The sequence below is a fragment of the Dysidea avara genome, chromosome 3 (genome assembly GCF_963678975.1).
Source record: "Dysidea avara chromosome 3, odDysAvar1.4, whole genome shotgun sequence".
Taxonomy (NCBI): Eukaryota; Metazoa; Porifera; class Demospongiae; order Dictyoceratida; family Dysideidae; genus Dysidea; species Dysidea avara.
In genome coordinates this window covers 6,220,571-6,246,952 of record NC_089274.1, presented here as the reverse complement: position 1 = coordinate 6,246,952, position 26,382 = coordinate 6,220,571, and the positions used below count along the sequence as shown (strand labels likewise).

General features: G+C 37.0%; 2 protein-coding genes across 5 annotated transcripts in view; one reads left to right on the top strand and one right to left on the bottom strand.

Annotated features, from left to right (window-relative positions):
- The window catches only part of LOC136249080 (serine/threonine-protein kinase pakF-like), a 172,637-nt gene that overhangs the window by 29,391 nt on the left and 116,864 nt on the right, over positions 1-26,382 (top strand). The window lies entirely within an intron of this gene.
- Positions 32-4,110, bottom strand: LOC136249085 (KRAB-A domain-containing protein 2-like). 3 transcript variants are annotated; one of them, XR_010698039.1, is made up of 9 exons: positions 3,573-4,110; positions 2,109-2,252; positions 1,650-2,049; positions 1,451-1,603; positions 1,068-1,401; positions 953-1,010; positions 528-653; positions 275-342; positions 32-219 (listed from the first exon to the last, which is right to left on the bottom strand). XR_010698039.1 is itself a non-coding variant. In XM_066041003.1 (5 exons), the coding sequence occupies exons 1-5, from the start codon at positions 3,741-3,743 to the stop codon at positions 1,265-1,267; spliced, it is 1,005 nt and encodes a 334-aa protein (XP_065897075.1). In that variant the 5' UTR covers positions 3,744-4,110; the 3' UTR covers positions 1,066-1,264. The 3 variants fall into 3 exon arrangements, 1 of the variants encoding a protein (XP_065897075.1); XR_010698038.1 differs by having other exon boundaries at positions 538-653; XM_066041003.1 differs by lacking the exons at positions 32-219; positions 275-342; positions 528-653; positions 953-1,010 and having other exon boundaries at positions 1,066-1,401.

The window sequence follows — 26,382 nt, the reverse complement described above, 5'->3', positions numbered from 1 at the left end:
CTAATTGATTTTTTAATATTCAAATTCAGCTTGTGACAAAGTTACAATTTTAACCTGGAATTAGCTCTAATACAGCAGTTAGCTATACACAAACACAGGCCCATTCTTTGAACAGCATGGCCCTACAAAGTTAAAACTGTTTTCGTCCTGTGAGATTGTCACTTCATGCCTTCTTAAGCACTGTCTGTGGTACCCCCATGAGCAACTATTGCACCTGACCTATACAGAGTTCACACACATAAATACAAGATTCGTTAATGTAACTAGCGCTTACCAAGGGAGTTGTATCATCATCCACCAAACCAATCATTCCACAGGAATGGCAATAGTCATTCAATGGTTCTAAATAAACAAAATATATATTTTTTTTCTCCACAGGATTATAATTATCACAAGGCATTGACTTCTATTGATGCACTATACTACGTATAAATGCATGTGAACACCATACTATTGACCTGGATGTCAAACCAATGCATGCATGCACATAAGTTTTGTCTACAATGTTTAACTTAACAATGTTTAACTTTTGCATACTGCAATTTCATTCTTTCGGCAGCATTCTTTCGGTACTCTAAGTCTGCTGCCTCCCGAATTGCCTTATGGCGATCACAAGTAGTGAGGTGATCATATGATTTTTCACTGTGTTTTTGCTAACAGAATAATAACATATTGCTATAAACATAAGGGCATTGCTGAAATCACATAGACAGAACACCAAACACTACAGTTATAACAAAACCTCCATGCTTAAACAACTTGATAAAAGAAATATAGGCCTCACATAATAAGGACAAAGATTTTCACTGAAACTAAACATTTTTACTTCTTGATATGAAAAAACCTTGATCCCACAGAATGTATTTATACATGGCTTGTGTAGTTATAACTAGGAGGTTTCACTGGTCAAAAAAGCTATAGCAGTCTACACAAAATTGGTAATGATTTGTACCTCTGAGACTCCGACTCCATGTGATCAGGCGGTGATGACGTATCATCTGTAGGAGATGCTATAGGAGATACAATTGGATTTGACAATGGTTTGTCAGGTAACAGTGGTGGCACACTTTGACATGATTGACGTGGTGACATCCTTGAGCTAGATAGTGGTGATGCACTTCTACTTGGTCGCTGTGGTGACATCTTTGAGCTAGATGGTGATGTACTTCTACTTGGTTGCCGTGGTGACATCCTTGAGCTAGATGGTGGTGATGCGCTACTACTTGGTCGCTGTGGTGACATCCTTGAACTAGATGAGGGGTGATTAACTTCTACTTAGCCGCCGTGGTGAGCTAGATGGTGGTGATGTACTTCTACTCAGTTGTTGTGGTGACATCCTTGAACTAGATGTTGGTGGAAACACAGTTGGTGGTAATTCATCAAATAGCAGTGACACATCATCTAGTTGAAAGCGCCACATGATTTTTTACATCACTATTGAACCACTAACCATCTTTGATAAGATCAGTTAAATCCTCTTCCATTATACAATGGTCAACTCCTTCGGGAAGTTCAGCAAATGGGGCTAACCTTGGTGGCTGGCCAAACACCACTTCATACCAGCTTTGTTTTAAAGTGCGACACACTTGAACATTTAAATTATCTGCAAGGGCACATTACATATTAGTTGGGCTCATACTAGTACTTACATTGAATACATGGCAGCCAGTCAGTCCAAGATACACAGTTGGAATCCTTGTGCTCACATTTAAATGCTTGCAACTGTATTTCTACAAGATGGTTGCTCTTTTCAATTAAACCTTGTGACTGTGAATGGCGAGGTCTACCATTGATTATTGTCACTTCTCCTGGCCACAACTTCAATATCTCTCTAATAACTTCATTAACAAATTCCCTTCCATTATCTGACTGCAATATTTTGGGGAGCCCACAATATGGGAAAACCTTGTGCACAAGCCCACTAGCTACTTCAATGGCACTCTTGTTTATCAGTGGCCATAGCACGTGAAACTTTGACCAGTGTTCCATGTAATGTGCAATGTAGCAATAAGAATCATCTGGCATGTGCCTCATATCTATCAAATCAATCTAAAATAAGCAAGAGTGAATAATCCTCTATGTAAATTATACTCTCTCCCACAACAAACCTGACAACGTGTTAAAAATCCTGATGAAATGATTGGCTTCAAAGGAGCAGTACAATTCTGTGGCTGCTTCAGCTGGCAAATATGGCATGTGCTACAAAAATATTGAGCTGCCTCCCTTGGCAAACCTTCATACATTCTTTGGACCTACAATAGTAACACAATTAGAAATTATGATAATTGTGGGCAAGTTTGTTAAATACACATACTTAAGAATGCCGGGAAATATAATTAGACATACAAACAAAAGTGGGCAAAGTGTGAAATAGGTACTGCTATCAAATACTAAAGAAAATAAATGGCACCTCTCAGAATGTTGTAGTTGAAAACCATACAAATGTGAGATGAAAATGAGTTTTGAATAGTCTTCGTGTATCAAACATCAATCCTGTATTTTAAAAAATAGTCAAAACCCATTTTTTTGTCTGCCTGACTGTCTGTCTGACTTGTCACAACGTCAGAGGCCAAACCAAAGCAAGCAGTACATGGCCACCACAATAACAAACTCACGGATAAACCTTTCTGGTTCTGACAAGTGTCTGTTTTCTGTTATATTACATGATCATCTCCTTCATGCAAGGAAACCATAATAATAAGGTGTTAAATTTCTGTATAGACACTTTCCTTAGAAGAACAAGTCAAACAACTATTTGACATTTAAACTACTGACAGATACAATACATGTAGCTTCAATGATACAATGACATGACTGGACCACACTCTTAAACAATCAGAACACATACATGCCACACTTCAGAGCCATACAATTATGTCCTTTAATTGCAGTCAGCTGCTGTTGAAAACAAAACAATGGGAACTGCACTCCTATACCTTTAAGTATTATCAAGACACTCTAATAAAGCAGTCATGGCCAAATGTGTATAACATAGCTATGCCATAACAAGAACAGTTAACACACTAGTGCAATCAGAAACAAGTTGATGTTGTGCTACTTCTAAAAACCAAGCACCATGCAGCTAGCTAACTCATCTGGAATTAACCATTACTATTTTACTATTTTAACCAATTCGTTTTTTTACTGATAGATATATGCCAATATATTATGGGGTCAACATCCAAACCAAATTTTCAAACTCTTCTGAAGTTATGGCTGTGAATATAAGCACTTGTAGTCAGTATATTCACTGTTCAAATTGATTTCTTTGCTCAATTTTCTACTGTGTAGCACTATATTTCCAAAACTACTTCCACAATAGGCTAAAACATTAGTTGATCATCTCAGCAAAAGCCTGCATTGCACGCACGTAATGATTTCTTTTATTATCTCAGTATTATTTCCAACTCAGTACTCCAAGGAATGGGCTCACATGTTTAGTTACAAAATTAAATTAAGCGTGGCTTTAATATAAACATAGGACCACCCCATCTTCACTATATTATGCAGTCTCAGTGACCATAAAACTTGGTGACACTTTAATAATATGACAGCATACACGATTCCCATACCTCTGCAAGCGTTTTCTTGTAGCCTACATGCCCATTTTCCGTTGAGTGCACACGCTCTAATATATCATAAAACTTCTCAGCTGTTGCCACTATGCGATGATGACCAAAGACAGTTTTGTCATTATCATTCTGTAATATAGTTTTGTGAAGAGAGGCACAAAAAACCATCATTTCTTACTCTTTGCTTGGCTGGCAGACATAGGACATTTTCTAACTTCAACTCTGGATAGTTTCATAAAGCAAACTTCTTCGTTTTAATAACCCAGAATTTGAAGGAGTTTGAAACATTGCTCAGTCTTTCAATTCCATTCAAAACGTCTATGATTTTCTTAGCCTTCTCCTCTGATACTGTCTTGCTTGTAGTGGTGTGATCAAAATACTTCGTTCTGCAGAACTTTTCGAACAGCTCTCTGTGACCTTCTTTCGACATACTGACTAGCTAGCTAACTCGTTGAAGCTCACACCTCGCAAGCACTATAGGAACCACGAGGCCTGAGCTAGGTCTCGTGAACCACCAGGTGTGAAACGAAATTACGTCTTAAATCGCGTGAACTACCAGGTGTGAAACGATAGTAGGTCGTAAATTGCAAACTCGATCGCACCGCGTCCTCGTTCGAGCTGCGCAATTTATAAATTGTTGCGCATTTTATGAATTCACAAAATGCGCAGCGTAATTTATAAACTGCGCAAATTCACAGATTGCGCCTAACAATAAAACGCGCGCAATACCGGGTGCCGTTCAATTCCGCGTCAGTTAAATCATTGTATAACCGGAATTATACACACTTTTACGGCAAGTATACCAGGAATGGTAGGATCATCACTAGTTAGCAAATACCAAAACCCTGTATTGCACGCATTTTATTATTCAAAACACGCGCATGCTCAAACCGCGCATGGCCGGTAGTTGCAAAGACAATGCAATTTTCTGTACTGCGGTTTTTCAAGTTCTTGCAATGCAAAGCGTCATGCGCTATACAAGCATGTATGTGCGCAGCTGTTCAACAGTGGATTTTCAGTGACAACTACTGACTCACAGGACTTCAAGGATGCCTACGCATACAACTTGACAGCCACAGAATATTACAGGAGTTTTTAAAGAACTGCGCATACTGACACATTATTAGCGCATGACGCTTTCCATTGCAAGAACTTGGAAAACCGCAGTACTGTGGTTTTCCAAGTTCTTGCAATGGAAAGCGTCATGCGCTAATATTGTGTCAGTATGCGCAGTTCTTTAACTACACCTGTAATGTTCTGAGGCTGTCGATTTGTATGCGTAGGCTAGCTTGAAGTCCTGTGAGTCAGTAGTCGTCACTGAAAATCCACTTATGAACAACTGCGCACGTACATGCTTGTATAGCGCATGACGCTTTGCATTGCAAGAACTTGGAAAACCACAGTATAGTACTGTATCTGTAATTAGTATCGCGCCAAACGTGACGCATGCGCATGAAGTACTTATTCTTAGTAAAGCACACTGTGAACGTTGATACTGTGGCCATGACTGCGATCATCTAGCGGGTTAACAATCCAACAGCATATCAGGGAGAGCTACGTATGTAAGCTGATGGAACACGGAGGTGTACAGTATGTGAACGTCACGTTGCTGTAGATCACGTGATAGTTTTGAGTAGTGTGGATCACGTGATTATAGTGTTGGTGAGGATAATCCTGTAATTAGTGAATTTTAAGTGGTTGGCGTAAAATCTTCCCTTTATGTGTAGTGCATATAGTGACTCCATAATGCTTTTTACGCCAATGACTTTAGCGTAAAAGCTTGTCATTAAGTACTTAATGAGAAGATTGGCGTAAAATCTTCCCTTTAGGTATAAAGAAGTGATTGGCGTAAAATCTTCTCATTAAGCATAAAGAAAATTTTTCACATTATACGCTTATGTATGTATGACCCCTGTAGAGGAGCATGGTTTTGCTCTGCATAAGGGTGCCTTCCGTGATGCTCTCTGCTTACGCTATGGGTGGCTCCCATCTGGATTGCCAACCCAGTGTGTTTGTGGTCAAGGATTCTCTGTGGACCACTCCATGAACTGCCCTACAGGTGGCTACCCCACCCTTCGGCACAACGAACTTAGGGATTTTACTGCTGCCATCCTGTCAGAAGTCTGTACTGATGTGTGTGTTGAGCCCCCTTTACAGTCTGTCTCTGGTGAAACACTCACATACGCTACTGCAAATCGTGAGGATGGAGCACGATTGGATGTTTCAGCTGTTGGGTTCTGGGGTGGTCACCACCAACGGGCTTTCTTTGATGTTAAGGTGTTTAATCCAACTGCTTCGTCATACCGTGCTACACCAGTGGCTTCATTGTATCGGAGATTTGAAAAGGAGAAACGTAGGAAATATGAGCAGAGGATTAGGGAGGTTGAGATGGGTTCATTTACCCCATTAGTCTTTTCAACGTTTGGTGGAATCAGTGGATGTACCAGCATCTTTTACAAATGTCTAGCCTACTTACTGTCCCTGAAGAGAGAAGTTCCCTACAGTAGCGCGATGTCTTGGCTACGTTGTCGCATCAGCTCCTCGTTGCTCCGCTCAGCGATTGCGTGCCTTAGGGGGGCGCGCTCCCACAGTGGTTGTCCCATCAGCCATAGGGCACTTGACCTTGTACTATCAGAGGGTCGGGTGCCTTCCCCCTAATTATTTAAATTGCTCCCTTTAATCTCAGTCCAATTTTTGTCTAGCACTTCAACATCTAGTGCTAGGGGTGGTGGCAAGGGGTGCTGGTTACCCCGGGAAAAAAAGAAAAAAGAAAAAAAGATCGGCACACTGACTACAACCTATTCCACTTTTTTTGGTTTTAACACTTTGGCATTAAAGCCCTTTTTCTGTCCTTTACTCTTACTTGTGACAAACCCAATTAAAGCTCTGTTGACGATAATCTTCTAGGATTTCAGGAAAGGAATAAGCTGGATCTAATATTTTTCGTGCATGTGCATGATCGCCTGCAATGAGTGTCAGTTGCCAGTCCCAAGTGACAAACAGGACTAGTTGTGGTCATAGACCTAGTTGTAAGTGACTTCAAGTTTAAAATAAATAGCTAGCTGCACTACAGTATGAAATGTAGTCAAAGTCATGTATATGAATGTGTACATCTTAAAATTAATCTCTTTTACAGTCTGAAAGTAAAAAGATCCAACTCATATACAGTTGAGTAAGTTGTAACTTCTGTTTATAAAACACATACATAGCTAATGCTATTATTATGTGCTTTTTTATCAGTCCAATAACATAGTGTGTGTGGTCCACTATTTGATCAAATTATATTATTGCTTGACAAACCATGCATCCTATATTATTTTTATTTTTCTTCTACCAGTTCCACATTATTCAGATGCCTCAAAATCTAGTTGCTTCATACCGAACATTCGCTTGTAATATGCATAGCTACTTACATTATTTACTTTTGGTCACTATTATTTCTTAAAATAAGATCATATTATAACCATTTCTCTCAAATTGCTTCCAGATTCAATCTCATTACAACTATTAATATTTTTCAAAATTTTCCTGAGGACTCCAGACTACCTACAGCTATATAGTTGGTGAGAGAACTCCCATCAGCCTTAACTATCATGACATGAAATAATTAATAGAGCACAAAATACCGGCCCATGCACACTTCAAATAAAAAATTTGTTTAGTTCAACTTCTTCTCTCCTGATCTCATGTTAGCCACTGCATGGGACTTTCAAATGAGATGTGGATTTGAATGTGGAATTATGGACTTGGAAACCACTTGTGAAATTAAAGATCTTGGTGTAAGAGTAGACAAGGACCTAAAATATCATGCGTGTACATGCAATTATCAGGGGCGGTTTTAGGGGGGTTTCTGGGGTTTCCAGAAACCCCCTCTGAAATAGCGCTTGCCCCTACAATTTTGTCTGGGTGATAAAAATTACAAAGAGTTATACATACTGACAATGATGATACTGTATTATATTATGGCTTTTTCTATTGGTCAACTTCACAGCGTGCAAAACCACATAGTGACCTTTTTTTTTGGTCTTCAACTTGCAGCTAGTGCAATTCCAGAGAACCAGAAACCCCTTCTGAAAATTTCTAGATCCGCCCCTGAATTATAGCAAAGCCAACAACTTGTTTCTATAAGACATTAATTTTTTTCAGACATGATATTCATACCCGAAGGCTTCCTTTTCTTTTACAAAGCTATGTGACAGAGTACGATAACACAGTTTGAGGCCCTTATTCACAGATATGCTTAAGATTGAAGAGGCCAGCGGTAAAAGGGGACAAGTGCCATTTGAAAATTTTGGATGGTGGGCATTAAACACAATTTTGAGACATAAGGCCACATAAACTTAATTATTAGTTTCTCATCCCCACCCGCATCGCCATTTTTCTTACCTCATCAAGGATTTTTTGCACCACTGGTGGCTAAGGGATGCCAATTAACACCTTTTAGTCTTAGGAAAATTGCATTTTGAGTCATTTTAGCTGCTAATTCAGCTATCTAGTTAATAAAAATCTGCCCTCCTGCACTGCTATTTTGAGTACAGGAGGATGAGAAACTAACAATTAAGTTTATGTGGCCTAATTAAATTATTGTAATACTTGCTAAAATTGATTGAGACTGCCATAAACTTTCTTTTCTTATCTAATTTGTCAAAATGACAGGGTGGCACCAAAAGGCATAGCCTGTACAAGGGTGCTTCCCTAAACACACATTACAAAAATAACACTACAACGACAAAGGATAATAACACAAAAGTACACTAGTTATATACAAAGAAAAGAAACAATAGTTACAATAAACAAAACACACAGAGAGAGACTTAAAAAGCTATGTAAAAAAATATGATAAATGGTGCGACGAAAAGAATTTACAGATTTGATAGTGAGTGTATCAAATGATACAGTGTTCCACAAAAATACAGTATTCACAAAAAAAGAATAACGGTGACTGTTGATAGAAGATAGTAAAGGTACAATAGACAGTTCATGGGCTCTGGTGCAGGAAGTATTACAGCGATAGTAATCATAAAAGATAAGAGATGTTCTATTGTTGAAGATATCATACAGTGTTGACACAAACAGATAGTTGCGACGATCGGTGAGACTAGGCCAGCGCAGTGAATTAACATAATCATCAGATGACTTACTCCATTTCCTGGAAATAGGATCCCACTGGCTTCCACATGCCCACCTAGCAGCACGACGTTGTACAGATTCTAGGCCAGATATATCACGAGCAGTATGTGGACTCCACACTTGACAAGCGTACTCAAGTAACGGTCTAACTAAACACTTGTAAACTACAGATTTTGCAGCTGTGGTAGCTTCCCATAAACTGTGACGTAGATAGTTTAGTGATCTCCTGGCCTTGGCAGAAATAACTTTACAATGATGAAACCAAGATAAGTTAGATTGAATGTGAACTCCAAGATATTTAACAATAGAATTCCACAAGATGGTGATGCTGTTGATGTTATGCATAAAATTGATCAGTTTCCTCTTGTTTGAAATTAAAAATGCCAAACACTTAGATGCGTTTAGATGTAGCTGCCACATGATTGTCCAAGAATAGATGTTATCAAGATCTTGCAGCAGTAACAAACAGTCAGCAGGACTTTTTATTTCTCTATACAATGCAACATCATCTACAAATAGTTTTAAAGTGGAGTGGCTTACAACATTCTGCAAATCATCTATGTATAATATGAACAGAAGGGGGCCAAGAACAGAGTCTTGTGGCACTCCTGATGTAACAGGGAGCCAGTTGGAATAGCTACCATTGATGATCACTCGTTGGTATTGGCAAGTTAGAAAAGATCAAATCCACTGCAATAACTGGCCAGTGACACCTAAACAATGAAGTTTAAGAATAAGATGCTCATGAGGTACTGAGTCAAAAGCTTTAGCGAAGTCCTAAAAGACACAATGAGTGGTGCTACGACAATCTAAACATGAACTCCAGTCATGTATAACAGACAACAACAGGGTAACAGTAGAACGGTTAGCACGAAATCCAAATTGATTATTACCGATACACCCTGACTTCTCTAAAACAGTTACCAATTTTCTGCTAATAACTTTCTCCATTACTTTCACTACAATGGATGTCAAGCTGATAGGTCTGTAGTTATTTACTAGACAACGCTCACCTTCCTTGTATATTGGAACGATATTGGCTGTTGTCCAGTCTTTTGGGAGAGTTTCAGATGACATTGACTGATTAAATAATTGACTTAGCGGGTCACTGATAAATTCTGCAGAAAGTTTCGGAATGATATGATCTGGACCACATGCTTTACTGGTGCCAAGGCTGGTTAACTCATAGTAGACGTCTTCAGGCATAAAAGCCACTGACTGGATGACAGAAGATAAGAATGTTAAGGAACTCTGTAATGCCTCTAAATTGGAAGCATTCTCATCAGTAAAAACAGAATAAAAATATTTGTTAAACATATCAGCTTTAGCACAATCATCAGTAATAATGGTATTTTCTGAATGAAGAGGTGATAGACTTGCATGGTGATGCTTCACTGAATTGACCCAACTCCAGAACTTCTTGATGGTAGAAGACTGAGAAAGGTCAATGGCTCTCTTCTTAGTTTCATATCTTGTCATAGTATGTATCAAGTTGCTAATGGTGCGATACTTCAATTTGTTAGCAGCTGTAGGATGTTTACGCCTAACGTTATATAACTTGCTTTTTTTATGTATCATATTTATAGTAGATGGACTAAACCAGTGTTTGAGTTTTCTGGATTTTCATTTAACTTTTGGAATAGTTGAGTCAATGGCACACAGAAAGAGATCTTTCCACATAGACCAGGACAATTCAATGTCACCATCATGATCAATAACATTCCAAGGAATTCTAGAATTAAAGTGGGTTAAATCAATATCACTATAGTTGTACAAAAACTGTGTGTTATTTGATATGAAGAAAGCACTGCAGACATTGAAAAAGAAACAGCATTATGATCGGTATCAGGTAAACTATCACAAGGACTGATGAAGGAAACATGATCTGGATGTGTAGTTAATACTAAATCTAATATGTGATCTTTACGGGTATTAAATGGAACCAATTGGGAAAGGAAACAGTCAGATATGACCTCACAGAAAATGCTTGCATCAGGTGTGCAAGGTGAAGGAGAGACAGTGGTCCAATCAATGTTTACTTTACTTTTAAACTCTGTTGTTTACTTAGTGGCAGCATTATTCACATGGTTAAAACAAGCCGTTCTAATTTTTAGAAAATGGAAAATCTAAAATGGCACATGTCCCCTTTTCCACTGACCCCTTCAATTGTTACAGCATGCATACAAGCCACTAGACTTGTAGTCTTGTTGTTGGCATTGGTCATTGTACTTATAATATAACCTGGTCTGACAAAACCGGTCTTATAGCATTTCCATTGGTAACTTATGATCATGACTTTCCAATTGTTTTTATGTATCTACTGGAAACTTGGCCACAGTATTGTGATATGAAAGCTCACAAAATTTCAAAGTGCTACCATATTCACAGGACAAGATATCATTTTGTCAAATAGAGTTAATTGGAAAGGCTGTAAGACTGCATTGTTAGACCTGGTCACATGTATATGAAGAATGTGTTCCAAGTCTTCAACAAGAATGTAAACCCTGATCCTAACTATTTGCTTCCTTGACCTAAATAAATAAAACTGTTTTTCGAGGCCTCCTGTGTCTATTGTTATTGAAGCTTTACAGTGACAAGCACTGAAGGTCTGACAGCAACATATGCTGCAGCCTTTGGATTACCTAACCTGGCAAACTGGAACTGGAAAACCTGATAACAGTACTTGGCCTAGCTAACAATAAGGTGTAACAGAAAAGGGCCAAAGAAAGGAAAAAAATCCCTCCTACCACTAGGATTTGAACCGCAGGTCACCCAATGTCTAGTCGGGGCCACACTCAGTCTTCCTCCAAGACGGCTGGGTTTTCTTCCTTTAACCCAAAGTATTTATTGTTATTGAAGCTTTACAGTGACCAGCACTGAAGGTCTGACAGCAACATGTGCTGTGCTGTGTTTATATCACCTAGTTATTATGACGTCAATATTAATGATTGGTTGTAAGTCACTCCATTTTTGCAGTGGATACATGTCTGCATGTGTAGCTACGTAGCCCTAATAGTTACGTAATTGTTCCCTATAGGTACTATTGCATCAACATACTAATTCATACATGAAACATCATAATATAGCAATCTGCTGAGTTTTGATCCATCAAAAATTCAAATCATTTAGTGGCTGGGGCCATGTCTCCAGTTCTATATGCATCCAAAAACTCACTGCTGCTGGAAACTTACTTTTAATATTCAGCTAGCTGTCCCCAATAATGCTGCATGATCAGGGCCGGATATAAGTTTTAACAAAGGGGCTTCTGCTTTGCTGATTATTATTGTAGCTACAGCCTACCATGCAAAAATATTCGAGCTGTATAAAAAGGGTGCAGCCTTTAAGAAACCTGGGTGAAAAAGTTGTGAAATCATAGGTGGAGGCCATGAAATGGCTGCAATGATGTTGATGATAACAATGCAAACATTTATTAGTGCTAAAGGTCTGTAGGACACCTGGTCCCATAGCCTGTTTAAAGATGACATAAATATATCTGCCCCAGTTGTCCGCAATCACTGCATGTCAAATCTGTATGCTAATTATGCAGAGCTATATTGTAGCCATTCAGATTTGTATGTGATGAAAATATGTTTGCAGTTTGACTTGGCGGATTCTGTGGCTACTTCAGGGGTGGATCTAGGATTTCAGAACTAGGATTTCAGAAGTGTGTGTGTGTGTGTGTGTGTGTGTGTGGGGGGGGAGGGGGGGGAGAGGTGCTAACAGGGACATTTATGATGGATGGGTAAGAAAAATTAACACATGCATGGTAGTTACACAGTGTGGAAATTTTACAAGTTAAGTCTACTGAGATTGAATTTGGTAATAATTTTGACTGAAAGACGATATTTCACTTTGTTGGAGTGGCTCACAATGCTTATATAAAGCAATAATAACAAAGTGACATCATTATTCCTTAGCAGTTGTAACACTAGCTATCACATGAAGGGCATGCACAGTCAGTAGCTTAAGACTATTTTTCACATCATGATCTTCACAGAAAGGGAGAGAAATGGGTATCAGCTGCACATGATTAATACTAAACAAATTTGCAATTGTGCTTTGTTATACTTTATACAGTTTCATGGCTCAAACTATAATATTGTAAATGCCCAAACAGTAAATAATGGGAGGGCTTGTGTGGTAAGTGTCAGCATAAACAGTCAGGATGTGTATATAGCATGCTCAGCTAGAGATTCTGGGGGCATATACTCCTCCATGAATTGAAGTTTATTGCAATCTGTGAGCTGTTTTTAACCAAATGTTGTACTGTAAGGTTGTGAAAAGAGGTTGATTGATTGATTTGATTTATTATTTAGACTCCAGCAATTGGCTATATATAGCCACTCTTCCTTACAATTAAGAGTTAAAAAAGAAGCTACAAAACAACAAACACTCACACTACACTAAAGCTCACAAAATACAAAAACACATGCACATACACAAAAATGCAATAAAAATATCTACAGAAAATAAAAATAAGAAATTACAATTTATCTAACAAACACATAATTATATAATAATCATTACAGGTTGAAATCTGAAAAAAATTCAAAGGTGGGCATGAGGTGGAGTTAAATCAGAAACAATTTAAATTAACAAACAGAACTACATTAATTTTATTGTTTGGATTGTTAGGCAATGTGCAGTAGTGGACTGTCAAACAGAATAAAGAGTAGCTATAAACTGTATGATTAGACTGAACTGTATAAGGCCAATGGTGGAGTAAAGAAATTTTCAGATTTGATCTTGAGAACATTTTACCACATTATAGATATTTAAAATGCACATGTTCATCATTTTGAATTTATATAGCCACTATTCTGTGGTGCAAGTTGCTATTAATATTTTTACAACTATAATATTATATTATAGTCTAAAGTCATTGACATACAACTAAGTTATACACATGGCCACATGTACAATTAACCCTCCTGGGCACACTGACAGTTTATAAATGCTGCAGTATGGTTTGAACTAAAAGTTGATTTTCAAGGGGTTTGGGGTCAAGAAGCTGTATATTTTTGATGCTGATAGCACTAAAATAACATAATATGATGCAGCTGCTTTCAAAGAGTTTGATTTTCAGTTTACTTTCACCAGGTAAAAGGACAATTCCCTCCTTTAGAATTACCTATGATGATTTATGCTGCAGTCTTTGGATGTAAAAGGAAGATGAACAGTATGCTTTCATTGCTTATGTCAATAAAGAACTATATATTAATTATACACAGTAAAAAAAAGTAGTGAATACTGTTGCAAATAATGAGCGTCACTGGAAATTCTTAGTGACAGTCACTAAAATGTACAGTGACGTTCACTATTTGCCACTGTATTCACTACTTATTTTTTACAAGCTAGAAGAGATAGCTGTATATGCAGTGGTCACATTTTGTTTGTGCTATAACTACAATTATAGAGAGATTTAGCATGGAAGTAACTGTAGCTCTGTTAACTTTATGGAACTGTTTTATTTGCAAGAGGAAGCATTTCAACCCAAGAATCAAGTTTGTACCTGAAAATACCCACTCTAAACAGAAGAATAGATTTTCAAGAAGAATTATTGAATTGATGTTTCAGCACAGTAAGGTAACTACAAACTTTAAGCAATTGGTATAGCAAGATGATTGGTATAGTGATAAGATATATATAATAATATTATATATATATATATATATAATAATATTATATATATATATGTGACTGGATTTGTGAAAAGGTACCTTTTTCACACACAAAATTTGACCCATTTGTTGAACTATAAAGGTTCATACAGTAAATTTTTGATCATGGCATAATTGCTTGAAAGTTTCAATGAATGTAGCTACACTATCTGGCTACATTTTGATACTAAGCACAAGTTAATCAGTGTAAGGAGTCAAGTGTTACATCATTTGTTTGTTGGCATGTCAAATGTGTGAAAAAGGTACCTTTTCGCAAATCTGGTCACATATAGTGAGCAGCTAAAAGCACAACTCTACTCAGATAGAATGATTATAAAATAATCTAAACCAAAACAGTCAAGCTGTAAAAAAGAGTACGGTCCCCAAAAAGGCCAGGGTGAAAAAGATGTGAAATCCAAGGTGGTGGCCAACAAATGGCTGTGATGGTAGGTCAATGGCAAAAAATTTACTGATGACAATCCAGGTGAATTTGTGTTGCTTCCTCCAAGTTTCACTAGGATTCGGCACAAAATACACCTGAATTATCATTATTAAATTTTTTTGCCATTAATCTACCATCGATATCACAGCCATTTCTTGGCTGCCACCTTGGATTTCACATCTTTTTTCACCTTGGCCTTTTTGGGGGCTGCACTCTTTTTTTACAGCTTGACTGTTTTGGTTTAGATATCACTTCTTTTTGTTTTGCAAGCCACAAAGCCAGCCATAAACTGGCTTTGGTGCTTCCTTTTAGCTTGTTTTTTTTTTTCCTTTCTTTTCACTGCAGGAATTGTGGAACAAAAGAAACAATTGTGTGCATGTATACCTTTTTGTCAGGTTAAATATTTGTATATTTAACATTGAATGATTATCACATAGGCAATAAGGTGACTTCTTACATAACTGTAGCTGAAACTCTCATCTCATTGTTGGTAGTTGAATTCCTTTCAGGGTGACTTGTTTCTAGCTGAACTCTTTACATGGTGATTTGTTTCCAGCACATATTTCTACAGGGTGATTTGTTTGTAGTTGAGGGTTACTTGTTTCTAGCTGATCTCTCTTCAGGGTGACTGTTCTATTAAAGTATCTCGATTTCGCACTTGCTACACCGAGTTGGATTTTGTGTTATAACTCTGTGGCTTTAAGTATTCTACACCACTGAAGAGCTTTTCTAAGATAATTACTCCATCTGTACAGTGATTTTCAAAGCATAACTCCAAGCGGTTTTTCTGGTAGGCGTGGTAAGTAGTCGTTTATTATTATTATTATTACTAGGCCCGGGGCAAATACAACCAAGTGCAATTACCAACGGGACAACCTACCAATAAGGCAGTGCATGACCAGTACAGTGTGTGCATGTTGGCACATAAATGCAATTATAATACATATGTAGCAGGCCTTAAGAATTCATACTGACCAACAAACGTTTAATTAAGTCTAGGATATTAATTTATGTATCTGTACACAATTTGTGCCCTCCTCATGTGATACCAGTTGTTTAAATGAGGATGGATCATGATGATGGATTAAGACATGGCTGGAGTTGCCAAAGGCAGACCACAGTGATATCTGGGACAAAATAAAGAAGCTGAGTATTTATCCCCCACACTTATATATGTTGCTCATTGTATATATGTGGGGGGCTGAAGCATCCCCCTCCAAAATTTTACAATGAGCAAGCTAGGAAGCTTCTAGAAGCTGTAGTACAAATGCAGTTGCATTTTATGCACAGCAATGAAAAGATGGAAAGAGCAAGGGGAATAGCTAATCTTATCCAAGAATTACTAAGAGGGGTTCATTATTATACTTTTGGTGTAAGTCTTACCTTGTAAACTGCTAAAATCAAAATACTCTAATAGAACAGTGAACTACTCTAATAGAACATCCACATTAAAACTATAAATTTCAAGAATTTACTAGAGTGTAAGCTGAAATTAAACCTATTCTTCTATACCTGTGCACTGCTACCATCACCATTAATTGTACCAAACATCCTGCTATATACCTATCACTTTAGAAAGATTTATACCTTTAATGTACTAAATTATATAAAACATTATTAATTATTGAAAATCTATTCTGAAAACAGCCTTTTCTGTCAAATAGTTAAAAATTTTTTAGGCTCTGTTACAAACATGATTCTTAGGTTGAAATGCTTCTCTTGCAAGTAAAACAATAGTCACTCTTATTATAATAGTGAATTTCTTAGCATTTATAAAGTTCACAAGGCCGCAAAATCTGAGAGCTGTTTGTTTCTGTTTCCCTTACTTAGTCATATCCCATTCTAAATCTAGCAGCTTCTGGAGTTTGCACTATCAAATCCCTTGAAACTCATCTTTAAATGTGACCGGATTTGACAAAACCAGGCTTCCACACACATCCAATTCCTATACTTTAACTGCTTGTAACTTGCTCAGTTAGCATGCTATTGCCGTACAATTTTCAGACAATTCTGTGTGCTAAAAAGGGGTTAGTTGTGGCCAAAAACTAGTTGTATTTGTAGACTAGTTGTAAAACAATTATGCATGGTGATCAGGCTTGTTGTAATTACCCACCGACAGTAATCAGTACAATTACAATTATTTTTTGAAGCCAATCTAATAATTACGATTACTTCAGTATGTAAAATAATGATTAATAATTACAATTACTTTTCAATTACTACTGTACGTTGGGGTACAACAATAACCTACAATTCTCCAGCATTAATCTTAAGGTATATTAACTGTTCAAACTTTTTTGGTAATAGTCTACTTCTATTTGGTCTGAGAATATTGCCACTATGGCTGAATACACACTCAAATGGTGCAAATGTTGCTGGAACTCCCAGCTATTCTTTGCTACTGTATTGTACTTAAAATGGGGTATTTATTTGCTTTAATATTCCAAAATTTTAGAGGGCTTTCATCCTTTGTAAACTCTGTCTCATCAGATATGTTTAAATTCTTCCTCTACTATTGAACATTATGTACCTCATGTGTATCCCATACTGTACATAAAATGTTAAACTATATGGTTAGCAAATATATGCCAATAATTCACTGCAGCTGCATGGACCACATGTCATACACATGGGATTGTGTACATAATCACTAGTCAAGTTATGGGGTAGTACTTTTATATAGCATAACTTTGATTCCTTACATTAATTTTAATTACATAATGATTATTGACTGAACAACTAATTACAATTACAATTACCATTACTTTTATGCTCAGTGAGCAATTCCAGTTCCAATTCTGATTACTTGAAAATTGCTAATGATTAGTAATTAATTACAATTACGATTACAATAAGCCTGATGGTGATGGATGGATCCATCATTTTAAAAGCTAGATTGAAATAGCAACCTGCACCACAGAACAGTGTATGGTTATATATATTAAGTAGATCCAATCCTGTGTTCATATATTCTCCTTGACCTTACATTCAATTAACTATACACTCTTTATTCTCTTTGACAAGCCACTATTACACATTTTCTTAAAATCCAATAATAAGAAACAGTGTATAATTCTGTTTTTACTTCCAACTGAACTCATTCATCTTGTACCCACATTTGGTTAAAACATAGTATATTCTACGGTACGTTGAATATGCTATCTATGGTTAAAAATAGCTTCTAAATTCAATCTTGTGATAGCAAAAATTTCCAGGGGAGTATGCCACCAGGGCCCCCTAGCTGGAGAATTCTATACATGCTGAGTGCACATGCACTCCACACAGTGGTGAGTCTACTTACCCTCTCCACTCACACTTACCCTCTCTACTGTTTGGACAGTAGTTTGAGCAATGAGACTGTAAATTATGCTATACTTCAGAACACTTAAATTGATCATGTGCAGCTGATACCCATATGTTTCCACTACTAGTTCTATAAGATTGGATTTAGCTACTGGCTGTGCTCTTTAGTTATATTGACAAACTGTAGGGGAATAATGCATAATATAGTATCACATTAAAGAGTGACATCATTTTTCACTCAAAATTACTACCAAATTCAATCTCAGTAGGCCAAATTTGCAAAACGTTTCTGTGGGGGCATGCCCCCAGACCCCCCTAGATAGAGCATACTCTGCATGCTGAGTGTGCGAAGCACACTAGTTGTATCAACTTTCTTGCCACATATATAAGTGTCCATGTTAGCATCCCCCCTTCTGAAATCCTAGATCCACCCCTGGGTCACTCCTGGTCGCTAATTTTCTCCTGGTCTTTGGAATCATGGGTGTGCTGCTGTGCGTTATATAGAATTACATGTTCATTCAAGCCATCAGCATGAACAGGTGTAATTATTATACGTTTGTGCCTTTGTTCACCAGCGAGTCGAACCCCGGTTAGTGCAAGTTCACAGGCCTTGTAGTTTTCCCAAACAATTATTTATTTCATTTTTTAATGATCTTATTATTATTTATGATGTAATTTTAACCGCATTTCGTATTATTCTTAGTACTTGGTTGTATAATTATTAGACTTTACAGCATATACAAGGGCGAAGTGACATAAGGAAGGAGATACAAAAAAGAAAAGAGTGTATGCTGATGGTCTGGCAGCAACCTGTGCTGCCAGCCGTAAGATTAATTACAATTAAACTACTTAACTACTTACAAAACAGAAAACAAAAGCTTTACTTACAGAAAAGAAAGAAAGGGAAAAAAAAGGCTACTTAAATTACTTATTCAGGAGTTATATAAGCACATTTATTACAAGGACACAAATAAGAAAAAGTACAGGGATTATCAGGGTTGAAATGATGAATAACATTGTTCCTTGGTTGGTAAATTATTTGCTTGTTTGTTGAAACGGAAAGGGTGCAATCAATTGGGGGTAGGGAGTTCCAGAGCCAAGCTAGTCTGTAGAAGTATGAATGGCGAGTAACATTGTTTAAGGAAAGTTTGTGTTCTAACTTGTTGGAAGTTGATGACCGAGTAGGACCTGTAGCAAATGTAATATAGTCGTGAATATTAAAATGTGTAGATGGTGACTTCAAAGACTTCAAGCAAAATACAATATCAAAAAGCTCTAAGGTGTACATCAATGGCAGTAATTAGAGTTTAACTAGGCGATCGAAATAAGAAGAGTGATAATCAATTTGGTAGATCTTCTTTGAACCTGTTCTAATAAAGTATGTCTTTTGTTAGGTGAGGCCTCCAAACTGGTGAACAATAAGATAACTGTGACCTGACCAAGGTTAAATAGAGCTTTTTCTTAGCCATAGGGTTATGTAAATTACCAAAGGTCCGTCGAAGTAAACCCAAAATTTTGTATGCTTTAGCAGTTATGTAAGAGATGTGAGAGGTCCATGTCAGGTCTGAAAGATATAAGGACTCCTAGGTCCCTTTGTAATTGCTTTATAGGAATATCAGAACCATCTAGGTGATACTGAGCATGAAACTCACATTTAAAACTCAAGTAGTTACTTTTTATGGTGTTAAAGATTAAATCTGTATCATGACTCCACAGTGAAAGAAAGTCAAGATCTAACTGTAAGCGAATAGTATCTTCCTGTTGATTAATTCTATTGAAAACTTTGGTGTCATCGACAAATAAGTAACATTTAGAACTTCGAAGATAGAGAGGAAGGTCATTAATGTAAATTAAGAATAACAGGGGGCCTAGTATGCTCCCTTGTGGTACACCAGAGTAGACTGATAGAAAAGTTGATAAGGTGCCATTTATACACACACACAATGAATACGATTAGAAGGATAACACTTGAACCATTGCCATAAGTTACCTTGTATGCCAAGGGAGTGTAATCTTAACAGCAATTTATTATGGGAAATAGTGTCAAATGCTTTCCTGATATCGAGATAAATAACATCTGTTTGAGAGTTTGATGAGTAAATGTTGTCTAGAAAGAGTAGAAGTTGTTGTAAAGGAGATCTACCTTTTATGGCTCCAAATTGGGATAAAGATAATTTGTCTGTAACAAAATTGATAATTTTATTAAAAATTATTTTTTCTAATACCTTGCCTATGTTACTTAGGATGGAGATGGGTCTATAGTTCTTAACTGATGTTTTGTCTCCTGATTTGTAGACAGGTACCACAATATGTATTTTCCATGCATTCATTTGAGATGCTGAAGGGGCTTGCTCAAAAAAGCAGCACATGATTTTAATATTAATGGTCCAATACCATTTATTCCAGTGGCCTTGGAAGTGTCTAGTGTTGAAAGAACTGTGTACACATCCTGTTCTGATATGAAAATTCTAGTAAAAAAATCAGAGGTTGATGAAGTTATAGGAGTTACTGTATAACTGGGGATGATCTTGTGAAAATGGAGTGAAAATATTCATTGAAAAGACAGGCTCTTTCAAAGTCACTTTGAGCAGTTGTATCGTCTAATTTCAAAAGGTTGGGGATACCTGAGTTTCCAGTAATTCTTTTGATATAGCGATATACTTTGTAATTGCTAGAGATTGTTGATCATTGTTTCCTCATAGTTGGTTTTGGCTTGTGTTGTAAGATGCTGTAGGTTCTCAGTAATGTTTTTAAATTTACTTACAGTATGATCAGTGGGATGGAGTTTAAGTATTCTGTGTAGGGTTCCATCCCACTGATCATACTGCAAGTAAATTGAAAAAACATTACTGAGAACCTGCAGCGTCTTACAACACAAGCCTTTTTATTGCTTGATTGTGTAATTGTTACACACTGTTGGTCTTTTTGTTGTATCTTCCTGGTTTTTAGTTCAATTTCTTTCAAACCACAAAAGGTTTGAGGTTCAGTAGTTAACCTATTCACGCACCAATTTTCAGCTTCTTCCTATAAGTGGTTTATCCTGTAGGTGTGACAACATATTGGTGTTATTGTTTGTGAATTATTGCTAATACCTCTTTGCCTGTTTATCGTATTCCAGCCAAACCTGGTACTATGATGCGCCTTTATGCCCCCCTTCTGTGTGCCAAATGTCAAGGCAATCGGACTTGGAGTTCATGTTTTATGGCAGTTTTTGTATTTGTGAGAAAAGACGAAGAAAAAAAAACGAAGAAATTAAGTCAATTTTTGAAGTCGCATATCTCGGGAATGCTGAAGCGATTTCGCTCAAATTTAGTGTGTGGAGTTGGCGGGTGTGTCCACAGCAAAATTATTGTTTTGTAAAGGCATTTCATTAAGCATTTCTTCTGCTTACCTCACTTACATACGACCAATTTTGGAGTATGCCTCTACTGTATGGTCCCCTTATGTCAGAACTGATATTGCAAGACTAGAAATGGTCCAATGCAAGGCTGCTCGTTTTGTCTTCAACACATTCTCGTCATATATACTCCAGTGTGACCTCCATGTTGTCTCAATTAAACTGGCAATCACTTGAAGTAAGAAGAACTAATGCCATCATCACCATGTTTTACAAAGTTATTATTTGTATTGACTTCTCACAAGATCTCCAACTAGTATTGTCATCTACCCAGGGCTACTTTACAAGATTCATCAGTTTACCTGCTAGAACTGATTAACTCTTTTTTTTTTTTTTGACATGTCAGACACTTGTTTTTACAAATTAATAAAGATAATAAATACTTAAACAGTGGGCAGAAAGGAAAAATCCTGGGAGGATGGTATTGTTGCCATTACAGAGGCAGCATTGCCATGTTGAACATAAATGGCAACCTTCTGAATCAAAAATTGGGTGGCTCTATTATCACCAGACTGTTCCATTACCTGGGAACCTATCCACCTCACTAATGAGCGTGCACATGATCCCCAAGCACCCAGGGTCTCAACACATAAACGGGAGAAGTGAAATGATGGAATCAGAGAAGAATACTTTCTGAACTTAGCTGACTCTGCAGAGTTTACCAGCCGACTGGTACCACTTGCAGAAGTAGATAAATTAGATGGGGCCAGGGTGTCTGAACAGGTAAAATCCCAGAGCAAGGGTAAGCCCCGTGACCAAGGAATCAAAGACTTGCCATCTGGCCTCTTACCATCATTACAACACACACCGACTGGCTCCAAAACAGCAGGTACACCTCCAGACACCAGAACATGACAAATAGTTTCATTCACCACAGCGTGCTGAGGAATACGGCCTCCACTACGCTTGCAAGACAAACCGTGAGTTTCAAAAACATCAACTTTACTGCCACAAACACTCATATTATCATTCTTTTCTCCCACATTCAATTCGACTTTAGAACTCAATACTTGCAAACTTAACCAATGCACCCTACTTAAGGGTGCTCTGTACAGTCCATGTACAGCTCCCATGAAATTACCATAACTCACAAATGGTTTGGGCAAGTATACTGTACTTTCTTACTGGATATAAGCTAACACTAGAGCACACTTTATTCCAAACTCAACTGCTAATTTGCTGTAGAATGCGAGTTATAATTTTTCCTTTTAAACTAGAACTAGTCTTACAGTTTACACACTAGAGCCTTGATACTTTCATGATACACTATACAAAACAGTACAAACTATTGTGCATTTTTATTTTTGTCTTTTAGCTTCTCAATCATCAGATACTCAACTTCCGGTTAACTTCCGGTTTGACACTGCCACCAATCTTTCTTTTCACTTCCATGCTATTTGTCACCTGAAGTTGCTATCAAAAAACCGCAAGTGCTCTTTTTTAGCAAAATTACTACAGTAACTCATCCAAAATTTTCATGCCTTTTGGGTGAAAAATGACAGACTAGTTCTATTTTAAACATAAGAGTGTAGAATAGCAAGGGGCATGCCTGTTGCCTAACACACAGGTGCTAAAAATTCAGTAATAAGTCACAGACTAATTAACGACCATAATATTTCCATCAACGTAAAAGATAACCTGTTTGGCCATGTGACTTGGGAAGCCTTACACAAACTGTACAGAGCACCCTTAAACACATTTTGTCACGCACTTCATCTTTGTAGACAACAGTAATTTTAAGTTTACATCTTTTTACATGCACAGAACACTCAATTATGAGGTATGTACATTAAACAAATTAAATTAAATTAGGCAGCACAGAGCTACGGAGGTACAAAAATCTTGTTTTCTTTCTTCCTGTCAATATACTCACGGTCGGTTGCGCCTTGGCTTCTTGGGTCACACGATACACTACCGTGTGTCTTGATATCCAAGAATCAGCTGGGATGAACAAGTTATGAATCAGTACATGTATAGTCCTGTGATGTTATAAGTCATGTGAACATGATTAATTGTACTGATGTTCGGAAGGTCAGTCACATGACAGTGCATGATACACACTATAGAATCAAACTGGTAATGTGGGTGACATTTCTCTCATTTGTATGTAGTGTAAATGAAATGATTAGTAAATATCAATTTTGTTTTGATGCATCCATGTGCTGCAGCTGATATTTTGACAATGTAATATTATTGGTGAGGAAAAAAGCTATGGCTCCAGAGGTGTAGCTACTTAAAACTGATTAAAGCTTTCTTGTATGAGGAGGAGTAATCTTATCTTGTTACTATTGCTACCATAAATTTAGATTACACGCTGACACTACTACATTGCTTTACAGATCTGTACGGAGTTAAGGGTGAAAACCACATGAGTTCACAGAACTTTCAACTATTGACTTCACACCTTTAATTAAATCGATAATATACTATGAACCCATAATATTATATGAACTCTTGATGAATTGCATATTATGGGGACACACCTGGCTGGAAATATTTTCAGTGATGTGATGAAAGTTCATGAAACGGCAGTGATGCAATAACATGTGGTGGGCCTAATGGTTGATATAATACAAAATAGTGTCATCAATGATATCATGGTTTATTATACAGGTCCATAAAGCTCAAAAGGTTACATAAGTAATTACCTTTAAATTCTTGATGTTATGCTTATGCACGACTCCTGATGATATTAATAATTTCTGAAAAAGAAGCAGAATCAACTTGGTATAGTACATAAATTGTGCATCATATACATATAGGTAGGATGACATGGATAAGTTAATTGAATCAATTGTGCACTAGAATTATATTGATTCAAAAGTAAGCATGTCGACCAAAAATATCAACTAATTGCAAGTTGATATTAACCAACAATTAGTTTGGTTAATATCACCTTATAGTAGCTACAACTGATTGTACATTAGCGTTCAAACCCAGTCGGGTGATTGCCAATTAACAAATAAATGAAAGCATACATTTAACCAAAAGAAGTTATTTTAGTAGTCTTTTAAAAGGAACTGATGCATTGTGATTTTGCAGTGCATCATTAAAAGGTATAGATATTGTGATGTGTAAGCAATTGGAAATATTTGGCACAATGGTGAGATAGCAGTGCATAGGTGAAGAAGTTTAATTTCAGTATAGCTACACAGTCTTTGTTCATAATAGTTTAGAAGAGTTTTAAATACTAATATATATATAATTTTGACCAACCGTTGTGATTCCTTAGTTCTTCCCTTCTTATTTTTCCATTGCCCATATATGCCAAGATGCAATGCTCCTGTAGTTTCTATTAGCCTTCTAGTTATTGGAGAGTGTATCCTCCTAAATCAGGGTAAGATGATATTTAAGGAAGTTAATGTTACACTCAAGCGATCATGCAACATATCACGAATATGATTTGATTAGCTAGCACATTAATAGGAATAAGGTATGCACTTTTAAATTAATAAGGATAATGCATGAGCAACAATGTGCTCAACCAGATACCACGCTTCTGGTTCTGGTCGTATATGTATGCACTTCCTGGCATCAAAGACTTAGTAAATTAGATCAACCAGTGGGTAGACAATTTACATGTAATCGTACTTCATTGAGTTTGCATTGGATTGCCTCTTGGAAATCATAGCTTATATTGTTGGCGAGTTACTGGCAATTAAAAATAGGTTCAAGTGGACACATGCATAATATAAACACACTATTGAAATATTTGCAAGCAGAGAACACCTACCAGGGAGCTTGCTCAATTTCCGAATTTTTCATCAGCCATTTCATTCTACCACTAATTTGACCTCTCCCACCATCTACAGGCCCTTCAACACTATATATTTTCATGACTGTAACTACTTGTTGCATATATCTTACACACATGGGTACATAATAGGCTTCCCATGCAGCGGCTAAGGTCTTATATTATACACCTATGAAATCCCTTTAATCACTAGATTGTAAGGGGAGCTAAAACTTCTGCTGGCAAGCACAGGGATCTAGAGGTGAGTGTTTAGCATTAAGAGTATAATTGTATAAGTGCTGTAGCTAGATAATAAAATTAAAATAGTAGTGATTAGTGACATCACTAAGAAGTTAGTTCTATACTCCATACAAGCACCAGTTGCTTGCAGACCCTTGGCATACTTGCTATAAAGTAATAATACATAATAAATAAATAAATAAATATTCATCATTCTAGTATAGCAGGCTGCAGGCTCCTGATAGCCCTTAGCAGCAAAATCCAACCTTAGACAGCATTAGTAAAACTCAGTCCAGTGTTTTAGCTCACTAGCCAAATCCATGCAGTGTTATAGTTAACACCCTTTACAGTCATCCATCTACACGAGTATCAAGCAACTAGTCGCAACTAACTATAGTTGTATGTTTTAGGGTTGCAGTATTCGACTTTAGGGCATGCGTCTAATATAGTTGCCCCATGCATTGTTCGACTTTAGGGCACTCGTCACTAAGTTGCCCCGAGTACCATATAGCCTGGGGGATATTTTTGCTGATTTTGCATTGTTACCAGCAAAAATTTTATCCTTGAAATATTTAGACCTTCATATAGTTTAATACATTTTGGGAGTGTTTGCAAATCCGCAAAGTTTTTATTTTTAGCAACACTGCTTGACCTCGAATAATTTGCCCCTTGAAATATTTAGGCTATACGGTTAGGAATGCGACAAGTATTATTACTATTAGCACTTTACAGTGACTAGCACTGAAGGTCTGACAGCAACATGTGCTGCAGCCTTTGGATTACCTAACCTAACAAGAACTGGAGACTTTAAATGATTACTTAACCTAGCTAACAATAAGGTGAAAATAGTAGCTATTAGTGTTTGGGTTAGGGTCGGGTTCAGCTTTTGTTTACTGTCGGTTCAA

What these genes read in the sequence shown, in the direction of transcription:
- LOC136249085 (XM_066041003.1), bottom strand. Translation starts at nt 3,743, where the DNA reads ATGATGGTTTTTTGTGCCTCTCTTCACAAAACTATATTACAGAATGAT. An exon ending in ACAAGAAAACGCTTGCAGAG is followed by an intron (nt 2,253 to 3,572) that starts GTATGGGAATCG and finishes TTACTATTGTAG; the next exon opens with GTCCAAAGAATGTATGAAGG. An exon ending in CTGGCTGCCATGTATTCAAT is followed by an intron (nt 1,604 to 1,649) that starts GTAAGTACTAGT and finishes GTGCCCTTGCAG; the next exon opens with ATAATTTAAATGTTCAAGTG.